Consider the following 20004-nt stretch of genomic DNA (forward strand, 5'->3'; position numbering starts at 1 on the left):
CTTTTCTTTTGTTTCTTGAGTTGCCATATGCACACCCTCAGTCCCCACCATGAGACTATCAACTCCTTGGATTGATTTCACATCTTCTGTTGTAGTGATATCATCACTGTTTGTTAAGAAAATGATTATTATGTCTCCAAGGATTCAATCCCATTTAATCCATTAAAATAAAATGAGATGCATTCATAAAAGCTATAGATTTAAACTCTTGAAGGATGGTATGTCTCGGAAATATAAACAAGCAGCAGAAACAGTTGAACTATGAGGAGATGGCCACACAGGTTGGAATACAAGCATCAGGTCTTGGTAGCTGTCACTGCATTTTGCTTGAAGCAGTGTGCCAACCCTTTAAAGTATACACTTGTGTTTCCAAGACCAGGGTAGAGTAGCCACAATATCAAGAGTTTAAAATCACTGCAACTCTAATTTACTGTTTATCTAATTTACAGAACTGAGTCACACGTAATCATTAAGGACCTGCTATGTGCCAAGTATTGCCTTTATGGGTAGTGATATGAAAGCAACTGAAATTTACTTCCTGTTCTCAAGGAAGGCCAACCAGTTATTTAGTGACCTAATTTGTAACAAAGATAAACTGTGAGGTCTGGGAGACTAGTGATTTCATCACTGTCCGCAAATTTGCCAGTGCCTAGTAGCGTTCCTAGAAGATAGAAGCAATGCAGTGTTTGTGAAATAAATTTACTGCCCTGTGTTACTTGCTTAGCGATTTTTTTCTAGTGTACAAGCTGCTCATTGAAAAAAAAAGAATACCTGAGATATTAACAATTAAGGATATAGTCTGTCTATCTTTATATCTGCAATGATATAAAAAACACAACATGTTGTGTATATTGATGTTATTACTTGGAGTTACTTCTGTCTTTCACATTTTGACCAAAAAATTCTAAATTATGCCTCACCTTATTTTTCATGTAAATCACTCAAACATAAAATTTTATCCCTCTTTTGTCACCTTCAAGATAATATAAAAAATAATTTAAGAAAGGTAAATGAGGAAAGTGCAAGTAAAAAATCTGGTAGAAAACAGTATTTATTTCAAGCCCCTGAGTGTGAGTCAATTCTCTGTCATCGGTTTTATATGTATGAATTCACTGCACCTTCATAACAATGATAGCAATAATGAAAATAAAAACAATAATATCACACTAGAATTAATTCCCTATCTTTAGAATTTGAGCCAACATCAAAATAATCAGTCTGTGAAAACTGAAATTTAAAGTTTTGAACACGACTTTACAGGGCTTTTGGTATCTCTCTGTCATAGGCCAAAACAGACTGATTTTCATTTGGAAGGATCATTTCTTTATTTTCCACACTTTTGCATTAAAACTCTTAAATGACTAGGCACGAGGCAGTTGAACACCACACCCAAGAAGGATTTACCTGTAGTTCTGCTTTTCATTTCCTATGTGGAATCTGTCGTACTGTGAATAGGCTCGGTTTCCTTCCCAGTCCAATAACTCAATTCTTAGAGTGTACTGCCTCTGACTGGTTATGGCAAAAATAAACTCGTTCCCCAACCAATATTCACCAGAGGGATTTCCAAAACCCTGCCAAAGAAGACAGAGATGCAGTTGTTAATTCACAGAGAAGATCTTTTCAAGTTTAATATTATGTTCTAAACAATAATAAAATATTCTTTAAAAGATGGTTCTTTCATATTTTTATACACTTTCTTCAGTTACTCACTCAGTATTTTTCTGCTATGTTCCTCTCCAAGGCTCATTACAGTAATTCTTAATACAGTAAAAATATGATATTCAAATCTGTGTAGATGAGATTTTTTTCAATTAAATGAATCTGGTTAATAGGTTTAACCAGTAAATGCTTCCCAATCACAACTTGCTTTTGAAAATGGTTACATACTAGTTAATGGAATATTTTCAACATAGTTTAAACATTTTTCAATGAGTATCATCAGAAGTTATTTAACAATACTATTATTGTTTTATGATACTATTATTCATAGTCAAATTATGTTAGATAGTAACAAACAGATTACTAGACCCTTAACTTCTATAGCTTTTAACATTTTCAAGTAATAATAAGCAAATAGGTAAATCCAGGACTTCAGTCACTTAAATATGTCACACCCATGGATCAGGATTTGGAGGTAGAAGGCTGATACTTACGAGCTAGTGAGGGAATCTAGCTGGAGGCTCCAACCCTGAATCTCAACAAGTTTCCTCTGCTCTCTTAAGGCAGTCCCAGTCATTGCTGCCGCTGCTGCTGCTAAGTCGCTTCAGTCGTGTCTGACTCTGTGCGACCCCATAGACGGCAGCCCACCAGGCTCCCCCGTCCCTGGGATTCTCCAGGCAAGAACACTGGAGTGGGTTGCCATTTCCTTCTCCAATGCATGCAAGTGAAAAGTGAGAGTGAAGTCGCTCAGTCGTGTCTGACTCCTCGCGACACCATGGACTAAGTGTTCAAAACAGTTTTGTGTGTGGGATAAAAGAAGTAGTACATAAAAGAAAGCTAACTTTTAATGCTGGTTATGTTAGTGATAGGAAAATTAAAAACCCTAGGAGATTACACGGAGAAGGCAATGGCACCCCACTCCAGTACTCTTGCCTGGAAAATCCCATGGATGGAGGAGCCTGGAAGGCTGCAGTACATGGGGTCACTGAGGGTTCGACACGACTGAGCGACTTCACTTTCACTTTTCACTTGCATGCATTGGAGAAGGAAATGGCAACCTACTCCAGTGTTCTTGCCTGGAGAATCCCAGGGACGGGGGAGCCTGGCGGGCTGCCGTCTATGGGGTCGCCCAGAGTCGGACACGGCTGAAGTGACAGCAGCAGCAGCAGGAGATTACCAGTGCTCTAGATTTTGGGTATTCACAACTGCCTCAGAAAGTATCCCTTGGTAAAACTTGAAATTCAGTATAATTCCTGATTTACGTGTTTTATCGGCCAGACTATGAACTCCTTGAGGACAGAAGTTGTGTTGTATTTGTGAATCCTCAAAGACTTGTAGAATGCTGGCATACACTGGGCACTCCATATGCTTTACTGAAGTTCAAAGAAAATGGAAGAAAGGCAGGAAGGAAGAAAACAAAAGACTATAGTATTCTGCAATTGAATTCAGAAAAATGACCTTTAAACTTAGCTCTTGTAGAATTTGGTTGAATCTCAAGGGTGTTTCTTAAAGTGCCCAACTGAATCATAATCACTGGAGCACTAGTTGAAAACAAATATTCCTGGCAGGCTCCAACCTGAATCAAAGTGTCTGAGACCAGTCCCTAAATCTGAATATGAAGAAACTTTCCATTTATCTTGTGCACTTTGATACTTGGAAAACTTGGAGGTGTCTAGTAATCACATGATATACTTTGATGTTGCAGAAAGAAACATTCTGGTTCACCTGCTGCTGCTGCTAAGTCACTTCAGTCGTGTCTGACTCTGTGCGACCCCATGGACTGCAGCCTACCAGGCTTCTCCGTCCATGGGATTCTCCAGGCAAGAACACTGGAGTGGGTTGCCATTTCCTTCTCCAATGCATGAAAGTGAAAAGTGAAAGTGAAGTCGCTCAGTTGTGTCTGACTCTTAGCGACCCCATGGACTGCAGCCTACCAGGCTCCTCCGTCCACGGGATTTTCCAGGCAAGAGTACTGGGTTGGGGTGCCATTGCCTTCTCCCTTGGTTCACCTAGGTATTCACTAATAAAGGGTCTTATTCTATCTGTACGAATAAGAATGAGGAAAGTACTGAAAAATCACAGCAATTCTTTTTTTAAAAAAAGTAATTTATTTATTTTAATGGGAGGCTAATTACTTTACAATACTGTAGTGTTTTTTGCCATACATCAATATGAATCAGCCAAGGGTATACATGTGTCCCACCATCCTGAACCCTCCTCCCACCTCGCTCCCCACACCATCCCTCTGAGTTGTCCCAGAGCATCAACTTTGGGTGCCCTGTTTCATGCAGCAATTCTTATTTCCTCAATACAGAGGATAGAATTTGAAAAATATTTATTTATTTAAAAATTTAATGTATATCAACTTTACAGAATTACAACTATAGTAGAAATGCTCTTTAATGAATTCTCCTTTAACCAACTTACATGAAGCAGTACTTTTCATTTCCTCTTTAAAGTATATTAATACCCAGAGTACACTAACAGTATTAAACACAGTTGTGCACTCCCATCTGCCAACTGAGTCACTTACCAAAGACCAATTGTGTTTGGTCTCAAACTCATTGATGCCAGTTCTCTTATGGCAATGATAAGATTTATAACGTTATGTAAATAAGTTAAATATTAGTCAGGAAAGAGGAATTTTGTTTTGTTTTTGGTAAAAACTAATTTAGATGTTTAGATTTGCTCTATGAAAGCAAATCACTAAAAATTCTTTTGAACTATAAGTTGTTGCAACAATCCTAAAAGACTGAGGAAAATAATAAAACTTTAGAGGACTTTTAACGTACATTGCTTTTTATATGCCTTACTTGCTCTAGTTTTTAAAAAAACAAAAACAGAAACTAAATATTTGATGCATTTGATTATGGGAAAGTTTTGTGAAAGAATCTCTAATTTAGAATTGTAAGCTTTGAGCCTCTATTTTAAAAATGTGGGCAAATGAATGTATTTTCAATGAAATGTATTAGCATATATATATATATGTACACTTTTAACTTAGTTGCATATATGTATCTCAATTTAAATTAGTTTTTGATTAACTAAACACCTTTTGTCCAAATTGCAGTGGGTACATGCATCCCCTAAGATCATCTCCCTGTAGCCCAGAGTACAGATGTGGGATCTATTGAAGTCCATACTCTAGGGTCTCCTTTTTCTCTGTTCTTAAGATGCTCAAGTCACAGGTTGCAAGAGTTCCACAGTGGCAGGAAATCTTAATTTAAAATGTGCTAAGAATTTTACACATTCCTAGGACAACTGGTGCTATATACCGTGGAGAAGAGTGAAATTGACCTTCTTCAATGAGTAAGCAAAGCAGAAAGTTACAGGGGACTGAAAATTAGCACATTCTCAGTTGCAGAAGCCACTGGGAAGGAAAAGAAGACAGCTGGAATTCTCCTTGCATTTCTTTTCAGCTCAGACATGAAAAAACTCTATAGCCACTTGAGGATTCCCTCTTTTGTGTGGTCAGTTAGAAGAGATTCAGTAATTATACTAAATGTGAATAAGGAAGGTGGGGATGATGAAGTGTGAAGTTTTAGGTCAAACACTTCCATGCAGTTGCAAGGATATAAAAGCTCTCCAGCCTTCCTAGGGAAAAGCACAGTGATCTCCAGCAAGCCTCCGAAAAGGAAGAACATTTGTGTAATTCCTCCATGTGTCTTCGTTCCCAGCTTGGCATGCAAGCTTGTACCCCTCTAAGTGGAGGCTAATAACCATTTCTAAACAGTTTGCTTTTTGTGAATGAAGATAGAGGAAGAAACAACTGAAGAAAAAGCAATGAAATTTGCTTTGATAAAACAAAATTTTATTTCACGCACCTTTCCGGAAAACTTTCTAAATATATGCTCTATTGGCTGCAAGGAATCAATGTGTTAGACACAATCAATCTCCCTGTTAGAGAGAGAGTGTAGGAGGAAACCTTCTAATAGCTAAGTGCAATGATGCAGAAACAAAAGATGAAAAAATTCAAGAAAGAAGGGAAAATGGATTCCTAATTTAGTAAACTGTCTATTGGATAGTTTGTTAGGCAACCATGAATCTGACACTTAGTCACAAAGACAGCTTCGATTAAACAAATTCTACTCCCTACCTCTGGCTCCAATTGGAAGTCTTGCTCAGCCACATACTTGCTCTTATTTTTGAGTCTTAGTTTCCTTATATGCAAAATAAGGATTTAAAATATTTCCGCATATAATGTTGTGAGAAAGAAGTGAGATAATATACTCAAAGCATTTATCTCAGTGTTGATGCATGAGAAGTACTTAACAAAAATCTAGTTCCTATTACAATTAGAGGATATATCACAGTATATAGTAATTTTCTGATTATCTGCCTCTGTTCCAAGAGACTATAAGCTACTTGGCATTAGGCAGGTTCTCTTCCACTCTATATGAGAAATCCTAGGTCTTGTCTTAGACTGAAATTTAATAAGGAGATATTGAATCAATGCTTTAAATGGTTTTCAGATGCTAGGAACTAATGTATTCTTATGATAAGTTGAGTATTGGTTTATACAAATGAGTACTGTTGTTTTAATCCAAGAAGTTAATTATTAAATAAGAAGTTTAAACCAACTGGTGGCAACAGGGGATAAGCTATGGCACAAACAATAGTCTGTGTCTACCGATTATCTTCTTACTCTTGTTTCTGCTTTCCTACTGCTAAAGAGAAGTTGTCCTCTTTAACTCTACCTTGGTTCTATTTTTTAAATTCCTTTCTCACTACATCTCATAAGTTTTAGGATCTACAAAAGAAATTTTTGAGATCTTAAACCCATGCTAATAACTTGATAGTTCTGACATTTGTTTTCAACTGGCAGTGCCTATCAGAAATAGCTGTGGAGCTTTTTCAAAATATAGATGATTTGGTTGATTCCCATCTGGAGGTTCCAACTTAGTATGTCTGGGGCAGTCTTAGAGATCTATGCATTTAAAAGTTCCTCAGGTGAGTATGCGGTGTACTAAAGGTGGAGATCCATAGGATTATAATGTAGAATACCTATTCTGAATGCAAACGAGAAATAATAAATTAACCAGATCAAATTCTCTAAGAGGTACATAGGGGGAAAAAAAAAAGCAGGCATAAAACTAAAGTTCATCTTTATATTGAAGATATTAGGAGTTAAGTGTTGATTGTATATTATGGGAGTGTCTTTGAAAAAAATTCATATTTTTTTGGAAATACAGAGATGGACAATGCACAAACAAGCAAAAAAAAAAAAAGATGTACATATTATTGAATACCTGTTTACCACAGGTTTTATATTTTACTCCAAATAGCTTGCAACAGTCATAAGAATGAAAGTAAAGTCTTACACAAAATTCAGTGTTGACACTGAAAAAGCAGTAAGTCCTTTGAATAAACAATAGTAATAAAAACAGAACTTGTTCTTTTTTTATAAATAAAATCCAAGGATGCTATACCATACCCTGCCAATCATAATAACATAATTTAAAAAATCACATATTATGATTCTGATATCATAATTCAGATAGATTGTTTATCAATTTTATTTCTCCTTTAGCTCTTTAATAAAAGGCAAAAGGCCCTGGAATTTAGCTTAAATTAATGCTGACTTTAAATTGGCCTTATAAACCACATTTTGCTTTAAAAAAAAAAAAAGCACACAGAGACTAGATTAATATTCATTAGCTTTTGCCAAAATTTGCAAAAATGTTCAGTTTTGATTCGTATTTTTCCAAGTTGATGAAATAATTGTCTCTGATACTTTGTTTTGTCTGATAATACTCATAGGAAGTGTTGACTTTTTATGGCTGAAACACAACTGAAACCAGACACAGTCTATGTACCCTGTAGGTTTCATCTCTTTTCATAAAATGATCAAAGAAAACAAATAAGAAGTCAGGGTTACTGAGTTGTGGCTTTCCAAAGGTGCTTAATATACAATTCAATTGTGCATCTCCTCTAACTACTGAGATAGCCTAAGAAAGATCAAAAGATGAATATTTCAGCATTTTAAATTTCTGATATATATTTTTCTCCTTTTAATGTGAATATGATAAAATGAAGTTGAAAATGTGCTCTTAATTTCTTTCCAGAAACAAAGAACTCCCAAAAGGTATGGTACTCAGAATGAAATATTTGTGTAAATAGGAAGCTCTGTTTATGGAGCTAAATGTTTTCAATACAAAGACAGGTTGTCTCCAGGGCATTAGTCACTACCTTCTATAAAGTTAGGCCACTGGGGTACGGTTTGGAATGCCTAGCTTGATTGGGCTGTATATGCAAAAGTACTGCTGATAAGTGTTATTGCTATAGGCCACTAAACGGTATTCTCATGGCTTGAAGGAGTTAATGTTGTTCCCTAAGTGCCTCATTAAAAGAGCCCACTCCAGACTTCCCCCTTGGCAAACATCTTTACAAATCCATAAACCAGATTTTGCTGAATCTCCTCATAAGGAAGTTTTAAGTGAAAACAAAGCTTAGGTAAAAGATTTTGTAGTCTTAAAGCCAACATTAAGAATCAATTAAACTGCAAGTCTTCCATGGTGAGAGAGGTTTAAAAATAATAATTATATATTTGTAACTTCATGTGTTCACAATTTTAACTTATTGTTGTGGAGACCTTATGAAGCAAGAGTCAGCCCACAGATATCAACCAGTTACAAGGGAAGGAGAGAGGAAAGGCAGAAAGGAAGGAGGGATGAAACTTTAGTTCACAGTCAGTGCTTGAGAAAGAAGTGAAGCATCTTATTGTATATAATAGAACAGTGAAGATTAAGGAGTAACTGGTACATGTCAAGTTCTCTTTCCCAAAGGATGTAGCAGCCGGTTCTGATTCAGGGAGCAGAAGTGGGTGTGACTGATAAGAGTTGGCATAAGGAGTCTATGCTCATTCTTTGTGGAGTCATGTTGCTTTGTCTGCAGGTGAAAGAAAAGCTCTGGAGGAAATAACTGAAACACTTTATACCATGTGTTTTGGTGACAGTTAACCAAATTATAATATATGATAAATTGTGTTTTTTTTAATTTTCATTTATTTTTTTATTTAATTAATTTATTCTAATTGGAGGCTAATTACTTTACAATATTGTAATGTTTTTGCCATACATTGACATAAATCAGCCATGGGTGTACACGTGTTCCCCATCCTGAGCCCCCTTCCACCTCCCTCCCTATCCCATCCCTCTGGGTCATCCCAGTGCACCAGCCCTGAGCACCCTGTATCATGCAACGAACCTGGACTGGTGCTCTGTTTCACATGTGATAATATACATGTTTCAATGCTCTTCTCTCAAATCATCCCACCAGCACTGTCTCCCACAGAGTCCAAAGGACTGTTCTATACATTTGTGTCTCTTTTGCTATATTGCATATAGGGTTATAGTTACCATCTTTCTAAATTCCATATATACACGTTAGTATACTGTATTGGTGTTTTTCTTAGGCTCCTGTTTCATCCACCTCATTAGAACTGATTTAAATGTATTCTTTTTAATGGCTGAGTAATATTCCATTGTGTATTGTATCACAGCTCTTTTTTTTTTTTAATTAAAACAAAACAAAAAAAGTCATCAGACTCATTTTTGCCAAAATGTTTCAAAATTTTAGAGTTTATCTCATTTCTGACTGTTTAGAATCGACACTAAGCTGTTAAATTGTTCTAGTTTGAATAAAAGATAGTCTTTCTGCTGCTGCTGCTGCTGCTGCTAAGTCGCTTCAGTCGTGTCCGACTCTGTGCGACCCCATAGACGGCAGCCCACCAGGCTCCCCCATCCCTGGTTCTAACTCCCCTGAAAAAGGGAGAGGAGAAAACTTCACAAAAGCTATGATTAAAGAATAATTCAGCCCCATTCCAACAATAAAAAAAAACTTGCTTAAATATATACATTTGACAAATGCTTATAAGACATGAATCAATGACGTCCTTCATATGTCAATCTTTCTTACTTAATATACCTAGTTTGCCAAGGCAGCAGATGATTACAGCTAGTACATCACCATTTTGGAAAGTCACTGTGATGACAACTTTATATTAAATTTTCTTTTATTATTAGTATTAATAATAATGTATTTCAGACTTGCCAGAATCTACAGCTATAGTCTAATTCTCAGATAACATCTTCAAAACTTATTTTAGTAGTGAAAATAATCATGACTTAAGATCACCTGCCAAATAATATTTTTGCCAGAGTTAAGAAAACATTTGTAGTTTTTGATGTTTTAATCTTGGATAATAATAATACCTACAGTTTACTGACAATTCAATGTGCCAAGTGCTTTACTTATAGCTAATTCTCACAATACCCCCGGCAAGGCAAGTGAGGTACTATTAGCAATATCCCCTCCTAACAAGTGAGAAACTTAAGGTGTGGGTTAAATGATTTGCTAAAAATCACTCTACTTTCAAGTGGCAGAGTGATGACTAGAACTGTGCATGTGCAGACAAGAGGCCATGTCTCCAGGGTGACTCCAGAACCAAGAACACTCAATCTACAGAACCAAAGAATTGAAATGTTGCCTCTGGAGGACTTCACAAAACAAGAAATCTTTTAATAAATAAAACCTGGGTTCTGCAGCTTGTATGGACTGATTCAAGACTAGCCAATTCATCCGTAAGTATGACATTCCCCTAGTCATTTAAATTTCACCGTGGTCTCTGGATTGTGGAGACAGATTTGACAGCCTTGCCTCCTGGCTCCTTTCTAGTTTACCTCAAAATGAAAGCTCTTTCTTTTTTCAAAAGCCTGTGCCATAGTATTGGCTTCTTTAGCCCTTGCTCAGTAACATCATCTTTATTCTAAGTTCTCACAGTTAATCTTGTATATTTTTGGTCTAGGTTGAAAGACTTCACATTTATCTTTGTAGAACTCTATCTTGTTGGCTTTAGCCTACATTTCTATTTTGAGTTTATGGATTATTGAAGATATCAAGATCCCAACTTTGTGTAACTCCAAACTTTATTAACTTACTTCCAGCATTAAATCTGATAAAAAATACTGTAGATAAAGAGACACCAGTAGACACTTTCCTTCATTTCTTAAAACCCTTCGTTTACTGATGTTTGGTCAATTACTAACCTACTAATGGGTAAACTGCAATGTTGACAAGCAAACCACTGTTTTTAAACATTTTCAACATGAATATCGGAGAAGGAAATGGCAACCCACGCCAGTGTTCTTGCCTGGAGAATCCCAGGGACGGAGGAGCCTGGTGGGCTGCCGTCTATGGGGTCGCACAGAGTCGGACACGACTGAAGCGACTTAGCAGCAGCAGCAGCAGCAACATAAATATCAAGGCAGAACTTAGGTTAGTACAGTATTTCTCTTTATCTCTTTCTTTACTTTCTGAGAGGAGAATTTGTCAAAAATTTGTCAAGACAAGAACTACCTGGAACATTCAGATGTAAAAGATGAGATTAGTTTGCAAAAGGAAATCCTCTTCCATTACTGTTTCTTGATAATTTGTCAGCAGATTTTAACAGTTAATATTGTAGGCACTACGTGATTATTGGATTATGGATTATTTCAACCATCTACTGTATTATCTTGGGAAAATTGATCTCCCAACTTGCTCAGTTTCCTCTTAAAATGGGGACAGTATTAACTAATACATTTGATATAAAAATTAGATAAGAATTTATGTATGAGACTTGTACATAAGAATACTGAAAGGGTAGCTATGATGATGGTGATGATGGTAATGATGTTATCTACTGTTATTCTGGAGACCTCAATCACATCTCGCAGTTCAAAACCTTGTGTACTTGTCTTACTTTGAATCTGGACTGGTCCTGTCATCAACTTTAACTAAAAGAATACAGTAGAAGTGACATGCCATTTCTGGGTTTAATAAATCTTAAAAGACCTGGAAGCTTCTATTTTTGTGCTCAAAGGATGTCAACTGCCACATAATAAATCTGATGACCCTGGATCACTATACTGGGGGAAGCCCACCCTAGCCACATTGGAGGAGTTTTCAGTCCATAGCCAGCAACAAATTGCCAGCCACTCGAGTGAAGTCATTGATGGTGCCCACCAGTTCTGCTCCACAGCCCACAGCTCTATACACTTCTCTTGTCCTGGATCATGTATCCCAGACTGGGTCCAAATTCCAGCTTCCTCCACCCTCATTCAATCAGGAACAAATTCAGACAATATATAATAGTTTGCTAAATAATTTCAGTAATATATTTTTCTTTCTGATGTACACATGGAAATCATTTATTGAAAAAGATTTATGAGTGCTTTGTGTTTAATGAGAATAATGTCAGGAATGTATCATTTTATTTTTTTAAAGACATCTAAAAATACAAGGGCTTCTCACATAGTGTAGTGAAGAAAAGCTCACTATAAAATGTCAAAAACTATGTAAATTCTTCCAACTTACCATTTTATATTCTTTCCAACCTCTTTGGAAATCTAGACTTCCATCTTCACGATGCTGTATTACAGTCCAACCTCCCCCGTTGAGATCCATATTGCAAAATACCTGACAAAGAAACATAAAGCCAAGTGAAAATTATGTCTAATTTAAAGAAACAGGTATCATATATGTTTCAAAACAGAAATAGGGGATAGCCTTATAGAAAAAAATGATGAAAAGTTGCCAAGTTGAAAATATTAATTTAGATATTTTATTGGCTATTTCTTCCTATATCCAAGTTGTTTCTGATTAAATTCCATCAAATGTGCATAAATTACTTGTAAAGTTTTGAATCAGTCAGCTGAAAACTCTCTCTCTCTCAGTCACAGACTATAAAAATTATTTTTAAAAATTTGTCTTAAATGGCAATAGGCACTGTGTATAATCAATTTTTTAAAATGTTACTAAAGTTTCCAAAATTACATACCATTTTACTGCTAAAACATAGGATTTGGAATTTTTATCTTTAATTTATTAAATTACAATATACCAATAGTAAAGGTTTTGGAAAAATGGTGTTTTAAAAATCACATATATTTAGTATTACACATTTCATTGCATATTTACTCCTATACACTCATATACTACAATAATTATTCTTGACAGTTCAGTATAACATTAGAGGCAAAATTTGGTCCCCAGCATATGGAGAACACATTATTTGCTTGAATTTTCATCATGAACAATACAAGGAGAACATGACATACTATATTCCTTCTGACTGTGAGAAGCTTTTCTTTTGCATGTGGAAAAGTTATTCAAATCTTTCAGAGACTTATGCTTATTTCAATTATTCTAAATATAATGGTATTTATTTAGAAATGGATTCATTTCCCCCAGAGCCCACCAAGGAGAGAAACATATCTGTAATAGGATTATCTTTAGAGAGCAATCACTGTAATTGATGAAGCATGAATGTGGCAGCTTGATTATTCAAGGGCTCAGCAATGAGGAGCATCATTCCCCTGGCAATCATTCCTACTAATGCAATTTGGAAGCTGGCTAAAGGTGTAGATATGAGGCAACAGCAGCAGGCAGGCTGTGTGGGCATAGAGCCTGATTAAAGGAAAAAACCTCAAGTGTTTTCCCTGAGGCATTAAATTTTGAGCACAAATGGCAAAAGGGTATGAAAACATTGGCAAGAACTGTCATTCAAAGGACAAATTGTCCATGTATTTCCTCGGAGTAAAGGGAACTATGAAATACATACTTAACTGTAAGCATATGAAAATAGGCAGAATGCTCTCCTGTGGACTCTTACTCTAACTTGACAACAGCCGCCCATCAGTATGCACTCGTCATCACGAGGAACTGACTCCCTCCAAGATTACAAATTTGAAATCCCCCTCCCTATCTTAAAGTTCTACTAATCCCTTCGCTTCTATGCACCTGCTCTTTGTCCTCAACATAATCTCTATCTAGTCTTTTGTCTTTCTTAATTCTAATTCAATTTTTTCACCCCACAAGCATTTTGGGGCACTGAGTCTATGATACAACTGGTGATATTTTGATGAACAAAATATGGATCATATCATCAAAACACATAAAAGTTTAAATAGTGATTGCTCCCATAGAAATAAGAAGATGTAAGAATTCACAATTTTCAACTCCAGTGACCTGAGGAATAATAGAGTCAGCAATCTAAATGAGAAATTTAAGGAATAGAGCTAACGTGAAAAAAGAAATGACCATGGTTTTGGAAACCTAATGTTTAGGAGAGCACAGTCATCCGAAAGGGGGAGTTTATTGATTAGAGATGATATAATTATAGGCAGATCAAGAATGAATAAGAATAAGGATAAGAGAATGAGGAACTAAGAAAGAAATAGTCATAACAATAGAATGCCTTTTAAATGCTAAATAATTCAAACACTTTACTGCATTTTCCAATTTATCTCACAACAGCCCTACAATGTAGGTATGATTATTATGTCCATTTTGCAAATGAAAAATCTCAGACTTCAAGTATTTCAAGAACTTATCAATGGTTATTATTAATAAAACAAGTACTGAATTTAGGATTTGAATCCCTTGTTCTAAATCATACTGAGGGTAATCTTTAAAGCAGCAGTTGATGGCATAAAGACAGATTTCTAAAGAAGTTAAAAAAAAATTAGTGGAAACAGATATGGGGAGGGGTGATGGCCCAAGAATGGGCTTTGGTGAACAACTGATGGAGAAAAAAACAGACATCAATAATCGTTAGGTAGGTAGGAAATTCATTTTATTTGCTACTGTCCCTAGTGTCTAGAGCAGTGCCTAGCTATAGTAGGCACTAAATGAATATTTGTTGAATAACTAACTAGAGATGCAATAAGGAAAGATAAAACAGGAAAACTTGATTAATGGAATGCAATGAAAGTTGGGGATGGATTTCAAGTTTGGGGAGTGATCAACTTAGTCAAATATTCCAGAGAAGTCAAGATAAATAAAGATTAAGAAAATACACACTTAAATTTAAAATGAAGGAGCCATTAGTGATCTTGAAGAGAGAAACTGCAGGATTTTTGAATAAAATCCAGATGGCTCATTTTACAGAGGACATTGTTGGAGATTCGACATAGCAGCCCAAGTGGAACTCTACTGGTAAAACAGATAAGAGTAAGTGAAAATGTCAAGGAAATATTTTCTTAGAGGAAACTAATGTCACTTGTATTTTAATTAAATTTTACCCTGCTTGACTGGTTAATTTAGATTTTTTTCCCAGATTTTGATTTGCTAATGGACACTGATTGCCTGAAAGTTTGCCAAAATGTGCTTGTAAACCTATGAAGTCCATTTACACATTCAGGGAAAGGAATAACCACAACTATATAGTGTGTAGAGAAAACTGTTCTTTACAGTGTTTTTTTTTTTTTTTTTGTCACTATTACCTATGTTATTAAAATTCTATGCACTTAAAAAGTTTTGAAAAAGTGATTTTTTAAAAAAATCACTCACTAATTTTAGAAAAGACAACTTTCCTTTTAAACAAAGGTATCTAGTAACTTGCAAATGTTAAGATATGCTGGGAGCATTTCTTAGGTAAAGACCCAAAGAAAGTTAACCCAGAGGAGAGAGAAGTTACCCAGGCAGATTACTGCCTTGGAAGCTAAAGTGCAGGGAAGTTAAGAAGTTAGATTTACACTCCACAATTCCCACTGGGACTCAGTAATAACAGCAAAGGTAACAGCTTCTTTTTGGTGAATATGGACACAATAGAAGGGAATGATATATTGGTTAGGGGCGTGGACTTGGGTGCTACATTACCTGTGTTCAAGTCCCATCTCAGCCCTAACTATGCTGTAGATCTTTTGCAAGGATTAAATTAATTAATGTATATAGTTTTCAGAACAGTGTTTGGCATATAACAAGCTTTGTCATTAATCTCTTAGATGTATTTTACATATGTGATGTGTATTTATGTTGTGCATATATACTTTATGTATATAATATCTCATATATCATAATAGATTACTATTATACATTTCATATAATTTATTATTTATTATGGATAATTATGATTACAATTACCAGATTCTTGTTAATAATACTGGCATCATCAATTTCTAAGCACGCTTTCTATTGTATACATAGATATTTATGTAATATATATACATATATGTATATGTCCATATATACATATGAAGTTGGGCTTCCCAGGTGGTTCAGTGGTAAAGAATGCCAATGCAGGAGACGTGGGTTTGATCCCTGGGTTGGAAAAATCCCCTGGAGGAGGAAATGGCAACCCACTCCAGTATTCTTGCCTAGATAATCCCATGGACAGAGGAGCCTGGTGGGTTACAGTCCATGGGGTCACAAAGAGTCAGACATGACTGAGCTACCAAGCTCATATGAAGTTGGATTAGTGCTAGCAACCTGCCACACACAAAAGACCATGATTTTTAGTCAGAAGAAAAACAAAAAGCCTATGCTTAATAGATGAAAGAAGTTCAAAAAGATAGGTGGTTGGTTTTGAAAGATTTGAGACATGAAAGGACCTGAAAAGTTCCTTTGCCAATATAGTGTGGTCTGTGCTATCTGGCGGCATCCTTCCTGTAGACACAGGCGCCCTGCTACATTTACTATGACTGTTGCATTTATTGATCATATGACTTGGGCTTAACTCTATCCAAGAACAGATTGAACTGGCTCCTATCCCAGGCAAGGTCAAAGCTTTCAAGCATTAAAAATCTTTTAACATAATAATGATTTAAACCCAAACAAAAAGGGGAAATTTGATTCACATAGTTTTATGCTTTTATGCTACATACAAGTTGGAATGATTAACCTTGTGAGTGTTAATTATTTTTCCATAACCTTAAATAAAAAAGGCTCAACACATTTGTTATAGTCCTTTTCCAAGAATTAGGGAAATTATAAATTCAGAAACAAATTTTTAAATATTTTATAGTAATCAGAGCTATTATTTAATGGTTTGTTTTACTGTATGAAACTAAGCAGATTACAGTGCATTTGGTTTTAGAAACTTATGAAATCAAAGGAAAAACCCTGCTTCCTACTACCATGTACTGAAGGAAATTCAGAGTGGAAAATATCCACAAGCCATTAATAATGAAAAAAAGTAAAAAATAGATATATAAATGATCTAATTCTCATTTTCTATCTGCTTGAAAATTTTAATAGTCCTAGAAAACTGCCTTTGGCTTCCACGTCACATTTGAAAAGATAATACTTTTCTAACTTTTGCAGACATTCTTTCTTGGCAGGGAATGATGTCAGTCAAAACAACTATATAGCAACTGTGTATATTTGCAAATTTCACTCTGCCTAAAATTAATAATTCGTACTAATAGTTTTTGTTAATTGCCTAAATAGGTCAATTTAATTGATTAATCCATATATCATACATAGCTGGACATTTTGTTTTGTTTTTACATAGACTTGCCTTGAGTTTCTTATCCTTGCTAGAATTTCTGGAAGTATTAAAACGAGCAAAATTTTTGCTAAGCATATCATGATTAGCACCAAACTTTATAGCCACAAAGCAAAATATATGTGGAAGGGTGATGATCCTAAGGATGACTTTTCCAAGCACTTTTTATAGAACTTTTTTTTTAACGAACTGAGAGGATACCAATGATCTATATAAAAATAAGAGAAGGCAATGAGATTACAGGGTGGGAGGAAGCAGGGTGGCTTACAATCATACCTGACAATAACTCTTAGCTGTGTCACTCACATAGGTTCCTATAAAAAATTATGAATGGTGTAGCTTCAGTCATTACTAATATAAGTAATTATCTCACTTAGCTCCCTGTTAGGATGGTATAGTCTAGAGTTGATTTCTTTGTTATGAAGCCTGTATTCAGTATTTGCTGCCCAAATTTGTGATTTGGGCAAGTTATTTTTCTAAAATAGGGATAATGAGAGCACCTATATATATCATGCTGCTGCTGAGTCACCTCAGTCGTGTCCGACTCTGTGCGACCCCATAGACAGTAGCCCACCAGGCTCCCCCATTCCTGGGATTTTCCAGGCAAGAACACTGGAGTGGGTTGCCATTTCCTTCTCCAATGCATGAAAGTGAGAAGTGAAAGTGAAGTCACTCAGTGTGTCCGACTCTTAGTGACCCCATGGACTGCAGCCCACCAGGCTCCTCCATCCATGGGATTTTCCAGGCAAGAGTACTGGAGTGGGGTGCCATTGCCTTCTCCAATATATATCATAGAGTTATTGAAAGGGATAAACAAGTGAGTATATGTATCTAAAGTGCTCCAAATAGAAACTGGCAAACTGTAAATGCACAGTACATTTGAACTATTATATTAATCAGTTTCTCAATAACATTGGGAAGTTCACACAATGTTTGTTCTTACTAATTCTAAGATATGTGACTATAACAAGGGATATAAAACAAAATTTGCTACTTACTAGTAAGTGCAGGTATATCGTCCTAAAATGTCCATCTCCATAACAGATTACTACTTGCGAAAGTATTATAATCTCAAAGGGGAAAGAATAAAACAGGGGAATAAACACTTAAATAAAGAAGCCCAAAGTCTTTTCTTCCTTATGGTCAGTTATTCTCTCCCTCTCACCATGCTCTGCTGTTATTTCCAACTAAATTAAACCTAATGACATTAAAAATAACAAGTGAATTTCTCCTTCTTCCTCTGAAGAAATATAAGTGCCATTTCTATAGTGATAAAATTTGCCTTTTATAGGCCTGTATTGATATTATTGCTAATCTGTCTGGTGTACTATTTTTCTCTAGGCCCAAATGTAACAAGTCTAATCCAGCATATATTTAGCATTTGTGGCTTCAGTATTTTCCATTTTTTTAAATTTAAGAACAATATTGAAGTTCTCTAATATGAAAAATTCATCATGTTGCAGAGGCATAAATTTAAATCATGCTGTTTCTGAAACCCAACATAGAAGTCACCGAACTAATGAACTGGATCCTCTAACCCACTCTTTTATGTAAATCTTTAAAAAAAGCAAATTCATTTAAGTTTATAAGTTGTTATTCAAGTTTATGACTTCCCTAGTGGCTCAGTTGGTAAAGAATCTGCCTACAATGCAGGAGACCCAGGTTCGATCCCTGGGTAGGGAAGATCCCCTGGAAAAAGAAATGGCAACCCACTTCAGTATTCTTGCCTGGAGAATTCCACAGACAGAAGAGCCTGGTGGGCTACAGTCCAAGGGATCGCAAAGAGCTAGACATGACTGAGCAACTAACTTTCTCTTTCATTCAAGTTTACGAGTTAATATACTTTACTTCCACCCTAACAGTAGCAGCGGTTCTGCAGATAGTCTGAGAATTATTTGTTTCTTAAAACATTCTGAACTAGAATAGAGTTATGATTATCGCATAACTTAAATTTAATGGAATGATCAAACTTTACTTGTAATGCCCTCACTAAGGGCCATGTGATAATGTTTATGGACTGAAAAAAGATTCTTAAAGTATGAAAGTTAATCTAAAAACTTAAAAAAAATTTTATTTTTATATTCATACATAATAATTATTAAGAGTATAAAAGGAGGGTCACTTAATATTTTTAGTTAACTTTATAGTCACTATGTTTGAGGGGAAGTGATAATCATTTAGGGGTTTCTATCAGGTCTTGGGAAGAAATACAGGTAAATTGCATGAAGTATTTACATTAGCTCGGGTTCTCTCCTCCAGGGCAGTTTCTGACACTTTACATGCTCTCTGTATGATGTATCAGTGTGGGCATGTATAGCATGCCTGTGCATATGTATGAACTGAATTTAAGTCTGATTTTAAGATATCAGCAAGCAGAATAGGAAGGCTTTATGTCATATGATCCAAAGGATTCAAAAGGCTGCTTTGGTGATTGCAGCCATGAAATTAAAAGAAGCTTACTCCTTGGAAGGAAAGTTATGACCAACCTAGACAGCATATTAAAAAGCAGAGACATTACTTTCCCAATAAAAGTCCATCTAGTCAAGGCTACGGTTTTTCCAGTGGTCATGTATGGAGGTGAGAGTTGGACTATAAAAAAAGTTGAAAAAAGTTGAGCGCTGAAGAATTGATGCTTTTGAACTGTGGTGTTGGAGAAGACTCTTGAGAGCCCCTTGGACTGCAAGGAGATCCAACCAGTCCATCCTAAAGGAGATCAGTCCTGGGTGTTCATTGGAAGGACTGATGTTGAAGCTGAAACTCCGATACCTTGGCCACCTGATGTGAAGAGCTGACTCATTTGAAAAGACCCTGATGCTGGGAAAGATTGAGGGCAGGAGGAGAAGGGGACGACAGAGGATGAGATGGTTGGATGGCATCACCGACTCGATGGACGTGGGTCTGGATGGACTCCAGGTGTTGGTGATGGACAGGGAGGCCTGGTGTGCTGCGGTTCATGGGGTCACAAAGAGTCAGACATGACTGAGCGACTGAACTGAACTGAACCCTTTCCTCGCTTCCCTGGTGGTCCAGTTGGTAAAAAATCCGCCTGAAATGCAGGAGACTCGGGTTCAATCTCT

At 36.0% G+C, this 20004-nt stretch overlaps 1 protein-coding gene and 1 non-coding gene across 2 annotated transcripts in view; one reads left to right on the forward strand and one right to left on the reverse strand.

The window, feature by feature from the left end:
* The window catches only part of ANGPT1 (angiopoietin 1), a 301739-nt gene that overhangs the window by 43264 nt on the left and 238471 nt on the right, over nt 1-20004 (reverse strand). The window contains exons 6-7 of the mRNA XM_025265176.2: nt 12016-12117; nt 1405-1571 (exon numbers count right to left, since the gene is read on the reverse strand). Of these exons, the coding sequence (XP_025120961.1) occupies nt 1405-1571; nt 12016-12117 (269 nt within the window). The remainder of the gene's footprint in view (nt 1-1404; nt 1572-12015; nt 12118-20004) is intronic.
* TRNAC-ACA lies at nt 18539-18610 on the forward strand. The gene has a single exon. It is a non-coding gene; the product is annotated as a tRNA-Cys (tRNA).

The sequence above is a fragment of the Bubalus bubalis genome, chromosome 15 (genome assembly GCF_019923935.1).
Source record: "Bubalus bubalis isolate 160015118507 breed Murrah chromosome 15, NDDB_SH_1, whole genome shotgun sequence".
In the NCBI taxonomy this organism is placed as follows: domain Eukaryota; kingdom Metazoa; phylum Chordata; class Mammalia; order Artiodactyla; family Bovidae; genus Bubalus; species Bubalus bubalis.